Source organism: Arctopsyche grandis, chromosome 8, assembly GCF_051622035.1.
Source record: "Arctopsyche grandis isolate Sample6627 chromosome 8, ASM5162203v2, whole genome shotgun sequence".
NCBI lineage: Eukaryota > Metazoa > Arthropoda > Insecta > Trichoptera > Hydropsychidae > Arctopsyche > Arctopsyche grandis.
In genome coordinates, this window is record NC_135362.1 from 11159479 (window position 1) to 11178886 (window position 19408).

Genomic DNA, 19408 nt, shown 5'->3' on the forward strand with positions numbered 1-19408 from the left:
AATGTAAATAGTTCCAATTTGAAATCACGCCTTTATATTAATATATGTATGTAGGAAGCTCCAGTCTAAACACTGTCAATAATACGTTCATATGTGTACATTTGTATGTACATACATACATATAGGTATATACGGATACATTAGTAATATTATTATATCAATTGGAATACGAGAAATGTTTAAGCTGAAAATATTTGTAGAGTTCGCAAGCTTTAGATTATAATAATACTACTTCATCAAGCCGCAAATTAATTAAAAAAACGCAGATATTTTCACACAAATTTAATATGAATTGTGCAACCCACCAAATTTGGAATATACACATGTGTATGTGTATGTGTGTATATATGTACTATCTGTCTTATGGAACTAATTCTACAATTAATTAATTAATCAACTCATTGATTCTACTAATTTACTCTACAATTCATCAATTACTTTAATAAATGGGAAATATTAAATGTTTATTTTAAAAATTTACACTTAATCTACAACTTCTATAATAATAATAAAATAAAATAAATGAATCGTTTACTTTATGTCAGTTTTTTCAACCTTTTTTGTACCACGCCCCACTTCAATGCTTCAATAGTGCTATTGCTCAGTGGAATTTCTCTGACATATTTATTATCTATGTATTTCCGGAACTTTTTTGAGAAAAACTGATTTAACTAATCTTCCCTTATTTTTTTTCTTAATTAATCTATGAAAACAGAAATATCATAACCAGCTTCAAAAGTACGATTTTTTTAGAATTTCGTGCAGAGATCAACAAATTTATTGGTGATCCTTTTTTATAATTTTTCAATTGAAGTACCAAAAATTAATTTCAGCAAATGGAATTTATAGCACAAATTTATGCAACAAATATTAATGAATTTCTCATTACTCCCCAAAATATTCTAATTGCCCGGCTGGGGGAGGGGGAGCTTACGCTCTACGTTGGGAAACAGTGCTCATTATCAATTATTATATATGTATAATATTATTTAAATAAAATAAATGGCAGTCAGTAATAAAATATTTAGGAGTAACGTTTGATAAAAGAATGAGATGGGCACCTCACATTGAGGCAGCGAAATGCAAGGCGATGCGGGGTATATCCTCAATATATCCAATATTTAATCGCCATAGTTCTTTATCAACGCTAAATAAAATAAAATTATATCGCGCGCTCATATTACCATTATTAACCTATGCTTCACCTGTATGGAATAACGCCTCGAATACTAACCTTTCCAAGCTCCAAGTAATACAAAATTAATCCCTAAAAATAATTTATAATACACCCATATATACTAACCTGAAAAATCTGCATGCCATATATATAATATTCCGTTTGTTACAGACATTACTAACAAACTAACCAGTAGATTCTATGACAGAATCACTAATAACCATACTAACACACTTGTGAAGAGTCTCGGTGATTACAATAAAATGTCTATACCCTTCAGGTATAAACACAGATTACCTAAACACAATCTGCTTTAGGTCATCGACTTTAGAGAGTCTTTAATTAATATTATGTATTAGATGTATTATGAACATTTATAAGGATTGTAAATAGGTTTTTGAGCTCTTTTTCCTATTATGCTTTAGATTAATATAATACTAATATAATACTGTGATTAATAACCAAATTAAATTAAATTGTAAAATAGAAAATGATCAGTAGATCAGTAGCTATTAAAATAGATATAAGATGTATGTGAACATAATTTCGTAATAATAAAAAGCATTTAAAAATCAAAATCAAAATAAAATAAAGTGTTTAATTAAAATCAAAATATTATGAATACTTCTCATGAAATTTATAAAACATCATATTATTTATAGTTATATGTATAAAAATTCAATTCTATTATTGTATATCACATTCTCTATTTTATTATTATAAATTCGCGTTAAAAGTCCTCCAACAAAGTGAAGCGTTACAAAATGACTATTTGTTTTTGTGAAACACTAAAATAAGTATAATATTCATTTTCATGTAAATTCGACATGTTTATTGCGCAATCCGAATATACCGGAGCCTTTCATGTGAGCTTTCATCAAAAATAATGAATACGCACAAAAGCCCCCACAAGCACGCACACATCAAAAGCTGTCCGGATTTTCCGGTGGCTTCGCCTTGCTTTTCTCTCGCCCTAATTTCCACTTGCCAAACAATAAATATTTGTCCGTCGATTTTAATATATTATATAAACCATACATAAGACTCAGTGTCCATTTCATGCCGGCTTTTCAACTTTCAAGCTCATTCTCCGTATCGCATCGGCGTCAGACGAGATCCATTTTAACCCCTTGAGCGCTGAGGATGGCCCGCACTTCAGACGCCTCGTAAATATTTACCAAGTTACACATGTAGTACGGGAAAAACTTTTAAGCTCGACATTTACATGTTTGAAACTAGATAGCAGTTTCAGATAAAGCTTTGTCGGTAAAATCACGACCAACCAAACCAAAAATCTAGCTAACGCCTCCTTTCTGCCATATTCATATACATATACTATAAATATTATACATATGTATTACATACGTATATTTATGTACCCATAAATATGAACATATCTTATTTTTAAACAAAAAATCCCAAGTTCTAGACAATATAAGCAATATTTCGAATTGAATATTTATATCAATAATTAATTGAATATTTATATCAAGAATTATCAATAATTTACAGAGTTATTTTTCGGACCATTTACTAATAATAATAATAATAATGTTCATCTATTAATAATGGGCTTTCTAATACGTATGTATAAAGTATGTAAACATAATGTCTTATAGCTTGATGTTTTATTCATTCATAAGAAAAAAATGTAATTTAAAAAACACCCCCTGCGGCATATTGTATATATTTTTTCTAAATATAGTACAAAAAATATAAATTTAAAATAAATATCCAGTAAATCGTTTGAGCAATAGTTTTAATGTGTTTTATATTAAAAATTTCAAAACATATGTACTTAATTAATATTAACATTGTTTTAATTTAATATACATATGTATATTCATAAAACTTGATTACATTTATATCATATATATAAAGACGGTAATCTGTGTGTGTGTCCTAACTCTTGCCGAACATAATGAATGAATCGATAAAAATCAATAAATTCATTTTTCGACGAGACGACTTTGTCGCGACTCGAACCGATCACCCCAAATAGCCTGAATATAAGTCTAAATTGAGCTAATGGTCACGAACATCACGCCAAATCCAATTCTTCGTTTCGCCTTTTTTTTTAAACATTAATTGAAATATTCCTTCTCGCCATATAAAAATATGTAATTTTAATAATTTCATTTAGCGAGGTTTTGAACCATGTTTTTATATATTTATTTTTAATTGAATTTAAATTATTTATATTTTGACGATATTCGAGAAAAAAATTGATTTCATTCACCGCGGGCGCCGGGAATCGAACCTTGGACCCTTCGATCCAAACGCAATGTTCTCACGAGCCGCGCCGCACGCCATATCCTCGCCCAGAATACGTATATGCACGTAATTTGTTATGTGCAATAATAATATTCAACGTTACGAGGTCAATGACCGTTTGTGTATAATCGGAAAATATTACATTTTGTTAACTTTAATTAACATTTTGTTTAACGTTAACTTTAAGAATTGAAAATTATTACAAATAAATAATTGAAAACTATCTATGAGAGTCTACAAAAATAACGGTTCCGGGTCCGTTTTAGTTTTATACGAGTATATAATAATTTTATACCCATGCGATGATATTTCATCGGGCTATTCACTAGTTATACATAAAAAGGATAATCAGCCAGTCTAATAATAATCTTCCATCTTATATTCACAGTTCTTATTTTCCATAGCTACAATACAATGTATTTTTAATTGCTACGTCATGAACCCGTCTTTAGAAGTACCGATGTGTGGATAATTATTATACTGCTATTATACACCGATAATTATTATACTGCTAACACAGAAAGCTGTTAGCAGTATAATAATTAATCATTATTATAAGTAAGCCTGCATTAGATAGAAACGGCTATTTCATTGAATCGTTTGAAGGGGATCAAATTTGCTTTGAACGGACGTCTCTCCCTTGCTCTCGTTTCAACTAAATTACTAATATCAAGCACGAAATTCAACGAATTTGTTTCCACGTATAGTTTCCCGTTTTATTATACATAGTGTAATACAGTTTTCCAAAAGCACTCGAGTATTCTATGTACACTTGTAACAGTGTCCAATTAAAACTTGCATGGTTTATAATACATACACCATGCCATAATTGACGTCTCGTTCTCAGTTTCGCATTTTCAAACGAGGAAAATATCCGAAAATACCTAAACTCATTTGAAAATATACATTATTGAATAAAAGCTTATAAGACTCCATAAAAGCACGCAGAGTGGAATAATCGAATTAACGCACCCTCTTCCATTGCACACTTCTGATTAAGTTTACCCATGTCTCTGAATTGATTAGATTCACACTGAGTCTTCTCATTATGTAGACTTAATCAAAAGTGTATTTCTCATAAACGCGGACAAGTAAAGGCCACTAAATCGTGCATAGACTTAATGACCATAAAATCGATATTGCATTTTGTAGGCATACATGAAATGTCAACGTTACTAAAATGGCTGTGCGAATATACATATAATCATAAATCACATACACTAATTGAATGAGCGATGAGACTGAGCAATTTAAAAATTTCCCCTAGAATTTTTCCGTCGATGTCAAATTTAATTTGACCGGAAAATGAGTGGAAATTCGGTTCAATTTTGCGCATAACAAATTTTATTACCTACATAGATATATTTCTATAAGAATTTTCATTCAATTTTTTCTGTCCGACGCGATTTTTCATTGCCATTACTGTTATATTTTTAAAATCAATGCTGTGTTTGTCGACAGGCGACTGTTTATTTTGCAAAGAGGAAAATTGATTTTCAGTTTCGATTTGCAATTTATTGTAGCTCAAATGAGGCGGAAAATTCGGGGAAATGCAATGTCCCCGTTCGGGACAATCCAATCAATAACCTCCAGCTATATACATATACGTAGATACACATACATACACTATACCAAAAATAAAACGCATGATAAATTTTTGCTTCCAGCTGGAATAATATTTAATCTATTGATTGTGTTCAAATCTTCGACAAAAGCGAGAGCAAATGTAATATAAGCGTGAAACTTTTTCATTGAAACTCCAGCAGGACTTTCGTAGAATTTTAATTTCGCTGAAAGGATTTAATATTTCTTAAGCAAGTTCAGCATCGCAGAATATACTATTTGCTATCTTATTTGGACAAGTCTAAAGTTTCCTGTTCTGGTTGAACGCGGATACCGATGTTTCCTGCGACAATAGCAAACGTGCTTGTCGACATCTCATATTTTGTTCGACATTCTACAAATATAGCTGTTAAGTATGTACATACGTAATACATGTATAAATATGAACTATAATAGCAAAGCTTTCAACTTGCTACACTTCAAGATGTTGTACATCGCATCGAGGACACATCAAATATTATATTTTATAGTAAATTGTTAGGAATCATTTTTTTAACAATTTATTGTTTATTAAATTTGACTTGAATAGTATCAACAATATTCATAGATCTTAAATGACAGCGTGAAAATTTTCACAAATATTTACCATCGTATTATATTTCAGAATTGATTTATTTTTTGATATACAAGTGTGTGTAATACATGATAAAAATATGTACCTTTTTGATGTCTTAATACGCCTTCACTTTCTATCTACATATAACATCATACATATAATTTTATTCTGAGCTATTTAAAAGACACAAAGAAAAAATTCAATATTGATATCTCAAATTATCCTAATAATAACCTCATATGTTGTATACATAAATTATTACAAAACAAGGAGTGTAATGTTATCCTATTATCAATATATATATATATATATATATATATATATATATATATATATATATATATATATATGTACACTACTTTATTAAGTTTACGTGAGAATATAACAAGAAGTAAGATGTCGACGTAATAATTTTATGGATATGATATATTTATGTTTGACTTTTTTGATACTCATGTACATATGTATGGCCGCAGTTTGCCCAGGTCTTGGTTAGCATAAAATTCTTTTGAACAAAGTGGTCACGGGTTCAATCCCACCGGTTGCCGCTGGCCAGATCTTGAATATGTGACTCGTTTCCTATCAGATCAATCGTTTCCTATCTGAGTTTGCCAATTTATCTGATTTTGATTGAAACTGTTCTAACAAATTAGCAACCTTTACCTATTTTCTCACAACATTTAGAGTTTTTCAGCATCTCGAATTTCACTGATTTTTATTAATGCAGCAAATTTGTCCATATATGTCATGTTTAATGTTTAACCGATGTTTGTATTTGCTTTGTATAATACTTACAATACTTCTATCAATACAATACAATACATATATTGTTTTGTTTAATGTAAATATATTGGTGTAAACCTGTATACAAATATAATTAATAATTCTTAATCTATATACCACACTCGTTGCTTTACAGCAATCTGTTACAACAAGTGTGCATGATCGATTCAAATAAATAAAATAAAAAAGCAAATATTAAAATAAATTAAATTGCTTTAGAAAGCTATGAAAATACTAAATCTCACAAATCCTAATATCACCCAATTTGCCTGACGTAGATATTTCTACTGTTGCGTAGTTGTGAGTTCAGAATCGAAATGAAAGGCCAAAGTCGCTTCACAGCATTTATTCAACGATTCAAGAGGTTTACACGGATCCACAGCTCACTGCAGAACAATCTGATTTAACATGTGTACATCCTTATAAACGACAAGCCGCCCACCACAGCTTCCCCGATCTATTTATGTATCTATTATCTAGGAACGTACAAGTCTATCATGCTCAGTCTATTGTTCTGTGAGAACTCCAGCGTATCCTTTGTTCGGGCACTTACTGAGTCCCGTTAGCCTCATCTGGGGTAACTATTGTTCTCCCACGAATGCACTCAGACAGTGGATACTCTCTGTCATACGCTTACGTTACACTACTTACAAAAATATTTTGTAAATATGTACATATACCTATATATGATACATACATATGTAATATTGAAAAAAAAAATAATTCTGTTAATAGTATAAATATTCATTTGAACCTCGAGTCCTTGAAAAATCTGCTATGTATTTCAAAGACAAACTTTCATAATTTCTTTTTTTTTTCCATCGAGTCAGTCAACACTCAACTCAACTTTTGAAAGACCCATTATGAAATTTCCAGTTTAAAAAGTACAAATACGTTCAAATTGCTTGTTCTCAAATGTACCACGAAATCAAATATGTAGACGGGCCACGTCTTGAAGTTAGGCACACGAAAACTTATCCTGGGACGCCTTCGGCATATTTTCCCAAAGTTCATTATTATTTTGGACGTAAGAGGGCCAGCTTTTAAGCGTTGCAAATAAAAAACGAAACCTTTTTCCACAGACCGAGAATGAAACACACCGGAGCGTTCTTCTCGCCCACAATTTATCGGTTTTCTCGCCACGCAATTAAGTGCCTCCAATACTGATCGTGTGTTTGGAAAAAGTTTGTATTGGTCTTTGAACTCATACGTGACACTTGGATATAACATAAAAAGACATATTATATTAGAAAATATCGTCATATTTTTCAGCCGGAGCTTGCGAGAAAGATTATAATCAAATAAATAATACGTTTACCGTATAAATGATGTTCGATTGAAAATGATGAGAAATGGCAGGTGTTCGCGTTTATATATTATCCACATCCATACGTACTAGGTATCTACGTATAATATAATTTGTATTAAATCAAACATTCAATATGTTGGGTTTATTACCCTATATAAGTATGCTATCTTTAGAATATTAGCCCACTGTATCCTCAGCTGCATAATATCATAGCAAACTTCTCATCTTACTTCCCTTTTCATTTTTGTTACAATTTTTTCACGATACTTCTTTGACACATCTGTAGAATATGCCCCAACCAGCTTATTTGGAATATTTCAATGAAAAGCCTTAAAAGTAAAATTTGAATTGAAATGTAAAAAAAATTACTTTTTCAAAATATTTTGTATGAGACACACCGAGTTTTGATCCCTTTCAAAAACGGTATACTAGTAGTATAGTTTTCCCATATATATTTTCAAAGAATTTATAAAATTTAGTACTTCTTATATGATATTGTACATATAGATATGCATAGCGGAAAATTAAACTATTGAGTATGTATGGTACATTATTATCAATCTATCATAAATCATCACCAATGATCTGTTATTTATGATATTGTAGCGTATGCTAAAAGGAGCCGCCGTTATAATTAGTTTCGAGGATTATCTCCAGGCTTAAGTGCAAGTCAGCTGACAATGAGAGACCCCCGAATGCACTTAGCGGTGGTAACGGCACTCGGTCGCATTCCCGTGGAGTTCTTAAAACTGACAATGCCAAAACATGGGACAGCACATCCGAATATGTGACTAAACAATGGGGAAGTAACCGGACGTCGAAGATGCCCGAGCGACCTGTCCTTTATAAAGAGGTACTTAGACCATATCAAGACATTCTGGACGGAGCACTGCCAGTGCGTGTATCTCCTTAATCACCAATAAATACTGTGAAACGACTTTGGCCTTTTACTAGGATCCTCCACCCACCCCTACGCAACAATATGATATGTATGCACATATACACGTGGTTGTATGTATACATATATGAATGTACATTTCGAGAAATATTTCGAAAAATATTAACTATAATATTTTGCGTTTAACAATATTTAAAAATACTGGTGGCCTGTAATACGTTTATTCGAATTATGGACATGTCGAATTAAAAGAAAGGATAAGAACTTGTAAATAAGTCAACAGAAATAGTGTTTTTAAAACTTAAAATTGGAATTCCGCCACTTTCAAATATAATGGCTCATATGTACATAGGCATGAGACAAAGATACATAATTTTATAAAATATGTACCTATATTATCAAACACAGTTCAATAATCATAATGATAAGATATTGGTATATTTCGCTGAATTAAATTAACTCGGACTTTCATTCAATGTATGAGAACCCTTAGGATCAATCTCATATACATAAGGACCCTCAGATATTCAGATTTACTTTGGGGTGATTCTAAGAATTCAAGATATTCCGAATCCAACGAGCCCCATCCCATTTCCACCGTCGTATATTTTCTTTCAATTGAAATCATCGGTCCTATCAAAATCTCACACACTTTGTGCAATAATGTGACTCGAGCTATTTTCTTTGATATTCATAAAATCCAATCGTATTTTTTCTAGAAATTACTAAGTATCGTTCAAAATTCACGATAAAAATAAGCCGTATCTGGGGAATGGCGTCTTTATTGCGATCCATTCGTTTCTCATTCCACAGACTGAATTACACGCGTGCCAGGCTTTTCCCATCAATCTGCTGAAAGAAGCTCTCGAGTCACAGGTGTGTCATAAGCCGTGTCCCTCTAATAAAATTCCCCATCGAGTGTGTGACATAAATCACAAAAACCTTATTCGCAAAATGCTGATGGCTATCATCATTCAGCGAGACGAATGGCAACCTGCTCCAATGAAAATGTCCGAGATTTTTTCACGTTCTACAAGTCACGACCCATTTCATTGCAGTGTATTCGAGTTTGAATACCTTTGTTTTACGTTTATAATCATACACGTATACATATGTATGCTTATTGAGTTTGGAAGCAATTATCAAAAACATTAATCTTTTAATAGGCTATTTTCCGTCGGCAATTACTTAAATAGTATTAAAATTGAGTCTATAAATATGTATATATGTTAATAATAATAATGGAAGCCAAATGTGTGAATTTTGATTTTGAAAGCAAAGCAAACTTGTTTATACATAATAATAATAAACTAATTCAAAATATAATTCATCACAAGTGTCACAAGTGCGTACTTTTCTTGGAATAGTATGATATTCATTATTAATGTTTAAAGCCTTACCTTCCCTTGAGACTTGAGGTTTCGTATTTTATATCAAAACGATCGTTCAACGCAAAATTAATTAATCGTTTTGATTGGGCGATTATTCTTTGTATTGTTCGTATTGAATTATTACTATATTAAATGTGGTTTACAAATTTTGAATACTGCTCAGATGATGTAGTGGAAAGCTCTCATTTTAATTAGTTGATTGTTATCAATTTCAAGAAGTATTTCCCATCCGGTAAGCAATAAAATGAAATATTATAGTACTTCATATTTTAAGGAAATTTATATATGTAGTACATTAATAATATAAGAGCGGTCTTCACGTTATCAAAAAAATTGTATAAAATAATAAATTTTTTTGACTTTTAAAATTCGTAAAATAATTAATATTTCAAAGCAATAAAAAAACACAATCAATAGAAAAATCATCTGACTATTGATTTCAATACTCACTTTGAATATAGCAATACTAGATTTTGAACTAAAGACTGCAAAAGCCAAAAATCCGTGAAAATTGCGCATTTTTTTAAACGCTCATACATATCTCATAAACAAGACCAAACCAAAAAATCATTTTTATATCATATTCGAACTCAATGGATCAAACTTAGTGAAGATTTTTTAGTCTCCGATCTGATAATTCCAAACCGTGATTTTTTTCTGCTCACTGTAATTATACATTACAATACCTTGTAATGTAATTTTTTTTATTCAAATATATGCATAATATGAAAATCTCGATAACGGAACATCTGGCACCCAAAAACGTCATCAATTGAAAACTATCCACACGAAATATTATAATAATGAGAACTCGATTGCCAGATATTCCGTATTCGCGATTTTTGTGGCAACGATTGTCGTGCGCGCGATCGTAATTTGCGCAATAGTCCGTTTATCGCCTTTTATATGTGTATGTATTATTTATATATGTATCTATACGTATGTAGATGTCCAAAAATATGTATTTCGAATGTATAATTCTTTTTCAGGTTTCAGTGACCCATACTGCATGTTGGGTATTCAACCTGTGGCGGCGCCCCCATCACCCCAACCACCTTCTCCACGGTTGAGCGAACCTTCGAGCGAAGATCATGGACCCCAAGGTCACGACAAGCTTCGCAAACATCACAGCTTTCGGCTCAGTTTTAAACGTAGAGAAGGCTCTTCACGCAGGGAGCATCGAGACAGCTTAGCTGGACAGCTTCCAGCCAAGTTTATTCGTGCCACATCTGTCAAACCGCATACGTTGTGCCCGAAGTGGAGCGAGAAATTTCGCTTGTAAGTCTGTTATATAAAATACTTGTGGTTTTACCCGGCTTCGCTCAGTGTTTGTAATATAAACCGCTTAAAAAATGAATAATCTAATAGTAAACATTCATTTATTTTTTTTATTAAATTTATTTGAATCGAAAAAAAATTATATTCAACGGATATCAATATCGTCGGCACAGAAACTTTGATTTTTTCGATGACGTCATCGATTCTAAGAACCAAACAAACATACAAAGTCTCTTTTGAAATTATATATTAGATTTTCAAAGATCATAAAAATTTTATCGACCTTATTTTTTTTCATAATTATTCATTAGAAGATATATATTAATACTTATTAACTTTGAAACCTCGCTTTAGTGATGCTTTTCTATAACGGAAAATATAGCTTTAACTTCAAATTAACACTTGCCTTACTGTGCTAAAATAATCCGATAGCCACTGTGCTGGACGCCAAGCTAAAATAATGCAAAATCTGCGAGATTAATTATTTTAATTCTCTATAAAAATCAATATTTCGTGTGCCAAACGTATTATGTATTAAAAGCGGATATCACTCTTACACTGACCGTTGAGCGCGGCACGTACTGAATTCTCCCTCTCTCTCTCTCGTATCTGTGAGGCATTTGTACAAAAGGTTTTCTGTTGAAATTGATCACTGTATTTATTTTTGTAATGACATCATTAGAGTCATAGAGGTTTTGATGAGTAATACATAAAATATGAAAACCCTTCTGTTCACTCGCTATCCATCACAGTACGGCAAATGTTAACATCAAAAATGTTTGTCAAAACCCAAATTAACATCAAATTTTATAACAAATTAGTGTATTTCTGAAAAGAAAATTAAACCCTGATTTAATTAGTATACTGTGCAAGGCATGTCGAGGTCGAGCACAGAGCCGAATAATTAAACTAACCGCACGCTGCATCGGGTGACAATTTTCACCCACTTTGGCCATTGTTGGGTATGTAACGAATTTACCGTCGAGTGCTCTCCTGCTTTACGCAAAATTAGACGGTTGGCTTCTAAAAATGGTCCCAGCAAGTACCCGATCGCTGCGAACCAAATTGAATCATCCCAGTTGGGTTGGCACACAATTTTATACCGGCAATTTGTACCTCCCTCCCCACACTGGATTGGAAGCCAGAGACCAGAATTGTCTGTTGAAGCATTTCTTCTTTGCAATCGGTGCACGTTGCACCCATTTTAACGTCATTTTGGACGACCGCCATCTGGAGATCGGTTCTAGGGGTTCCGGTGTTAATGAGATTCTACTATACGTATAAAAATAGGTACATACATAGATATATAGTACGCGTAGATAAAATGGAACTGCAAGCTAGTTTAAATTTCAAATTACCTGACTCCTTGAAAAAGATCATTTATGTCGGTGATTCTTAGCATTTTATTTGTTTTACCACGGATCCATTTTTAGATATTACATTACAAAAAAATATTTCCTTGTTCAATCTACACATAAAAATGTGCCACAGTATTCTTGTATTAATTATTTTTTCAATCAATGGATACGTTTACGCGAAAAGGGAAAAGGTTAATAGTATCCCTCGCCGTTAAACCGTGATGAAACTTAATAAAGCAAAAACTTTTTGCTAACACAATATACAAAATTAGTTAGAGCGAAGTTTTTGCTAAATCTTTGCACGCACAAGGACATTATTTTCTTCTGCGTCGACATTAGTTGTTGACTTTTTGAGGCTATAAATTAAGTAATCACAACTTAAATAGAAGAATTTTATTTTTTTCAGCGATATTGACGATGTGCAGAGTGATTCATTGCATTTGGACATTTGGGATCACGACGACGAGAGCTCTGTGCTGGATGCAGTTTCAAAATTGAACGAAGTTCGAGGAGTGCGAGGACTTGGACGTTTCTTCAAGCAAGTCTGCCAGTCGGCAAGGCAGGGGAGCCAAGATGACTTTTTGGGTAAGAGATAAAAAGAAACTTCAAGTATTATTGTCGTCATTGATTTTCAAGACGTTCGGGCGTTGAAATGAAACGAGACCCAAATTTTCCCTTTTCTACACAAAGTTGGCGAGTGTATATTTCATTTTTATGCGAAACCACGCCTCGAGAAGGTTAAAGCGAACGGAAAAATCCGATGCGAGTAGATGGCGGCTCGGTTACAGCTTCGTGGAAAGCGTTGAAAACTTTTCTTTTTAATAAAATCCCACAGAGCAGAGGTAGAGTTGCGTTTGTTCGTGGTAGGTATCATCGTGGAAGAATACCATTTCATAAATTACTTCACGTACGACTTTCAACTTCGTTTTCGACTCACGTAAATAACTTACTTTCGTCGCTGAATATTCTTAATAAGTTGTTCTACATAGTTTGTAGACAGAAATCGCCGCTTGAAGGCAATTGAAAATATGAGAAAATCAACGCCTAAAATTTACGCACTTTTTGCCTTATAGAGAATTTAAATAGTTTAAGATGATAAATCATATTTTATCAATAAAAACATACACGATATTTTTTTCATTCTTGGATGTGTTTGCTCGTCGTTGCATCACTCAAAAGATGTAGTATGTATGTAATTAATTGCAAAGTACTCTTATTTCTTCAATTGGTACAAAGATATATTACTATATTACAACCTCTTAAATACAAAGAATCTTTTATTTTTTTCTACGCCATCAATCACTACGACTTATGTAAGAACACTCTGCACGGGACGCACTCGTGTGTATCTTTGTGTCATTATTAATTCCTACGATCTTATTATTTCAACTTGTTTTCTACATTTTCTTCAAATTTGGTAGACCAGTGTTTATTTTCATGTAAAAATCTATCTAAACATAGTTAATTAATATTCAATTCTCCAAATATAGAACTTTGTATTAGTTTGTTTACCATTTCTGAGAAATCCTCTACTTCCGTTTCCAAAATCACATATCCTAAATTCTAATATAACATCTTAATAATATATCTAAGTTTTCACTACGTACAAACAGGTTACGTGGAAGTTATGGTCTTATTATTTCAATCTTATCAAGCTTTGAAGTCGCTTTCATATATAATATATGTATGTATAATATTATATTGTACATTAGTGAATACTATGTATTTGACACACGTATGGCTTTATTTCAAAGTAAATTACTCGCCTCTGAAAGATCGTATATTTGAAATCAATTAAATTAAATTAGAATTGCTTAGACATGTTAACCGTTTTCATATTTCCATATACTACATAGGTTGCGTAAATATTCCGCTTCACGAAATACCATCGACCGGTCTTGAGGGGTGGTTTAAATTGGACGCTCGCTCTCAAAGATCATCGGTCCAGGGTCGAATTCGTCTCAAGCTGTGGTTGAGTACTCGAGAAGACAGAGGTACTTCTGAGGAAGACAACTGGGCGGAAGTAAGTCGTGACATTTGTCAAAAGCCAATTATAAAGTATCTCTGTTATGCAATTGAATGGATCTGCTAAACGTTAGGTTCGCCAGCAAGAGCGATTGTTCGCGGTACTTCTCGCTTACGAAACTCGCAGCCTGGGACAAAATGAAGGACTGCCTAGTAATCCAGGCTGTGGTCTATCGGGTCCAGCTGCCACCTTACTTCATCAGCATGCCGTTCAGGGAGATCTTTCGTCGATGCAATTGGCTATCGCTCATTGGGCCGGCGCTGCTCGGCAGAATTTGGACACTACCTTAGATGCCAGGTATTACAGTCAAATGTTATTATGTGTGCGTGTGTGTGTATAATAGTTTGGAAAGTATTCCTTTGGTCATTTACACATTTTTAATCAATATTTTTCACTTTTAAATACTCAATATGTTATTAGATATATGCAAAAATTGCTGGCTGATCTGGAGAAAGTTTGGTGTGGAAGGACCGTATCCAAAGAAGAAGAGCAGTGGTTGGCAGAATCGTTTGCAATATTTCTGGAACGATCATTACTTCAAATACAAAAGCACAGAGAACTATTTCCGGCACTGCATCCACCGTCCCTTGTCAGGTAATCAATGAACTAAATTCGATTCCCCTTTCATCCAATTTCTCGGTCGCAATTTTTGTCCCTTTTACCCAACAGAGCAATCGAACTTCTCACCACATACGCATAACTGAAACTTTATTTACTCTACATACATACATACATATGTATATACATATGTATATACATACACACAAATACGTATCGCATATTCTTTCGCACAAAACCGACCGAAATGTTATTTGTGCGGAAGCATAAACGGTTTGCAAATTTTGCGACCCATCCAAGTAAACCTAGACGTTGGAAAATCCCTGAGTGGACGCTGGAGCGACTGTCGCGGAAAATCTTCCGTTCTCAAAGATGTATATAACAGAAGGGATGAATTTCAATATCGATTTCGTATAAACCATTGTTAAAGAACAGTTGCAACGCGGGAAAGCTCCAAGGACACAACAATAGACAGCACTCTAACAAAAGAATTTTCAGCTCTCGGGAAATACATTCGTTACCTCGACACGACCACTTGCAATCTTAGCAGAAAATTTACATAATATTTATTTATTTATTTATTTATTTACAACTAAAAACACATTTCAATACATTTTATAATATAAACAATAATAATAATAAAAAATAACATCAATGGATAAAAGTAATAATATATTGTAACGTGTGAACATGAGAAAGAGTATTCACTGTAGCAGTGCATTCATATGCGAACAATAGAAACCCCGGATTAGGCAAACGGGAGTAAGTGCTCGAACAAAGGATACGCTAGAGTTCTCACATACATACCTGGACGAATGCGTGCGTAAACAATAGACTCGCCCGGATAGACATTTACCTGCCTAGACAAAACACATATTAATGGATCGGGAAAGCTGTAATGTACAACTTGTCTTTTATAAGGAGGTACACACAGTAGATCAGATCATTTTGTAGTGAGCAGTGGTTCCATGTGGACCTCTTGAATCGTTGAATAAATGCTGTGAAGCGACTTTGGCCTCTCATTTGGATCCTACACCCACCCGTACGCAACAATATCATTTAAACATATAAATATGACAAAAACATAGTAATATAGAAATGCAAAAATAGTAAAAATCATTATAGATGGAGAAAGAAGACGAAATTCAAGGGAAAACTAAATGCTGTATAGAGCTAATAAATTTAAAATATAAAAAATCTCTCACACCATTGTTATTTTGTAAATAATTATCATTATTCATTTTATATTTATAAATATTAATCTGAAACATTCAAAACATATTTTGATGTTTATTCAATTAATATTTCGTTTATATCAATTCGAAATCGGAGCTTACAAATTAAATATTTTGCGTCTAAATATGATACATTTCGTACCTACGGCGTATTCGATTTTATTCCCAATAATAATCGGATTTTGTGCTAATGGGAAATGAATAATAAATTACCAGCTGTTATACGCTCGCTATTATCAAAATTGGCTGTGGCCTTTTCGTGACTTTCACTTAGGAATGGTTTCCAGAAATTATATTCACCTTGTATATACTTAACCAGTCTTCTCTAATTTAATATAATTGAGTATAGTATTCTAATTAAGGCGAATGTATAAGTTGACGATTGACATATGTACTTTCGACGGTTTCGATGATGTGCACTTTAGTATAGAAATTATCTAGCTTTTTTCTGCCTACATATGTACATACGTGAACGTCGTAAAGCGAGAAGTGTGCCGTTTCTTCAGTAATACATACATCTACTTCTTTGATAAGTATACTGCACCGTGGAAAGTGCATCTGCGCGATATAAAAGCTTCTTTCATTTTTGCAGGCTTGAGGGCTTACTGCGATGCTTGAATTTCCTCGCTCAGATGAAAGCCTTCTGGAAATGCTGTCCGTTCAACAAGGAAATCAGGCGAGTATTATAAAAAGTTAACATTAAAAATGCGCGTGTGCACAATGGAAACTGACATGTCAAAATTTTCCACATTTTAATTATAAAAAGCCACTCTTAAAACTTAATTAAAGCATTTCCTTCGTTAAATTAATTATTAACAGCGTATAATTATCTAAAAGCATAGTGTCCATGTATATACATGTACTTACTTTATTATTAATGATTTGATTGTAAATTTCCTTAACATTTAAACCATAGATTAAACGAATGTTTGATAAATATTTCAGCATTTAATATCATATTACATTAGTACATACATGCATATATCAAAAATGTTTTTTTTAATATGTAGTACGGTGTCTTCATTAGTGTGATCATTCTCTTTCAATATATATATATATTTTTTTACATAAATACATACATACATCATATGTGCCATGACAGGAATTACCCCCAAGGCGACGTATATGGTTAGATTCATTTTTGAACATGATTACTAATATTTTTTTAAACATACCAGTACATAGAATACCATAGAATACAAATAGAGACATCAATCGACAGACAATGTACAATTTCTCAAAAATTTTGATACATAGAAAATTTGCAAGAAATGCATTATGTAGATAGCATTTATAATATTCAACAAATTCCAAATAATAATAAATCGAGTTCGCGAGAAACTGTAAGGGAGGTTGATTTATTGGATCCGTCACAACAATTAAAAGAGAAAAATCGCAAAATTCTTGGTCATGGTCTTGGACTTGGTCAATCTGTATTTTTTAATATCCACAAGACTATTTTTAATATCTACTCGCTAGCAACGTATTTGGCAGGGACCAATCTATGGAATAGCTCTACCAGTGCACTAAGCTGTTACTGTATTAATAAAACCACATCATATTACCCCCCCCCCCCCTTCCATCAGTTTTGTCACAAATTTGTTGACTGTTTAATATTACCTACATTATAGAATGTGTATAGTATTTTTTATAAGTTTGGCCATAGATGTCATTTTGGGACAACCTGTCATAGCACATATGGTGAAAAATTATATAAAATAAAATAAATTTCACTTGGAAGTACTAAAAAAAACCCTATTCCTATTAGTCAACTAAGATCTTTAGATAAAAAAAAAATACGATAACATACATTGTATATATTAAAGGTAAACAATAAATATTATCTAGTGATAATAATCTAGATCTAGAGTTTGCCTAGTAATCCATACAATCTAAATAATATAGAGTTGTATGTATTCGTAAATTTTTCGAAAATATGACGCACGTCGAGCTCCGCTCCGTTTCGCTTGACCCGGCCCGACTCCATTCGTCGCAAAACAATATTGATATAACCTAATTTTATTGTTTATTATTTCGACAAAAGTTATAATTGAAATATGTATTAGCTAAAATTTTGTTATGAAATCAACTTCGTACGTTAAATATTTATTATTCGAAAGAGGAGAAACTTTAACTAGGCGTGCTAACTTTCAACGTTTTGAATAATATAGCCCTTCCGAACGTCGTTACGTAAACCGAACAGACACCGTAGATTTATTAAAACGTCCATAATCTATTAAGGGTGAGATTACCATGGGGGGGGGGCGTGCTTTACTACAGACCTAGAATTTTTTTAATATATAATCAGTAACGATCTGGTGCGCACCCTTGCGTGTCATTACACCGGATATTAACAAAGGAAAATTCACGCTACGACGTACGCTTTTTTATACGAAACGTAAAGATGATCGTAATTTTCAGGGGTGAAATTGCCGTTTCGATAAGAAAAGGCACAGCAGAATGGTACACGAGATTGGCGCGAGAAGGAAAGAGAACTTGCGCCATTAAATTGTTGGACTTGTCGACAACCCTACTAGTGGACCTTCAGCAGGGCTTCACCTACTATCATCCTCTATTCGAAACGTGCGTCTCCTTTTAAATTGTGTTTGAATGGACATTTCATGGTGTTTCTTATTATTTATGTATATGTACATACACATTGTCCGTTTTGTGATTTCAGGACCAACGGCATACCCTACTTTACCGTTGTGTATAAACAGCTCGATAAAATGGTGAGTTTTTGCCACACCCTTCTCCTTATGTCATTTATGGCATTAAATATCATTTCTTGTATAGAGTAGTTATAAGAACATATTTTTAATTTAAAAAAAACCTCTTGCAACTCTAATTACTGCGTCTTCATTCAATATGGAAACCACTCCACACGTCCACGCTACAATATTATATATTATTTAAATCCAACGTAGCCAACGACTGCAATG

General features: G+C 32.7%; 1 protein-coding gene across 1 annotated transcript in view; it reads left to right on the top strand.

Annotated features, from left to right (window-relative positions):
- unc-13-4A (BAI1 associated protein 3) overlaps positions 1–19408 on the top strand; it is a 69123-nt gene that overhangs the window by 42890 nt on the left and 6825 nt on the right. The window contains exons 5-12 of the mRNA XM_077436296.1: positions 11001–11289; positions 13054–13232; positions 14504–14670; positions 14747–14970; positions 15094–15267; positions 17059–17142; positions 18888–19049; positions 19147–19198. Of these exons, the coding sequence (XP_077292422.1) occupies positions 11001–11289; positions 13054–13232; positions 14504–14670; positions 14747–14970; positions 15094–15267; positions 17059–17142; positions 18888–19049; positions 19147–19198 (1331 nt within the window). The remainder of the gene's footprint in view (positions 1–11000; positions 11290–13053; positions 13233–14503; positions 14671–14746; positions 14971–15093; positions 15268–17058; positions 17143–18887; positions 19050–19146; positions 19199–19408) is intronic.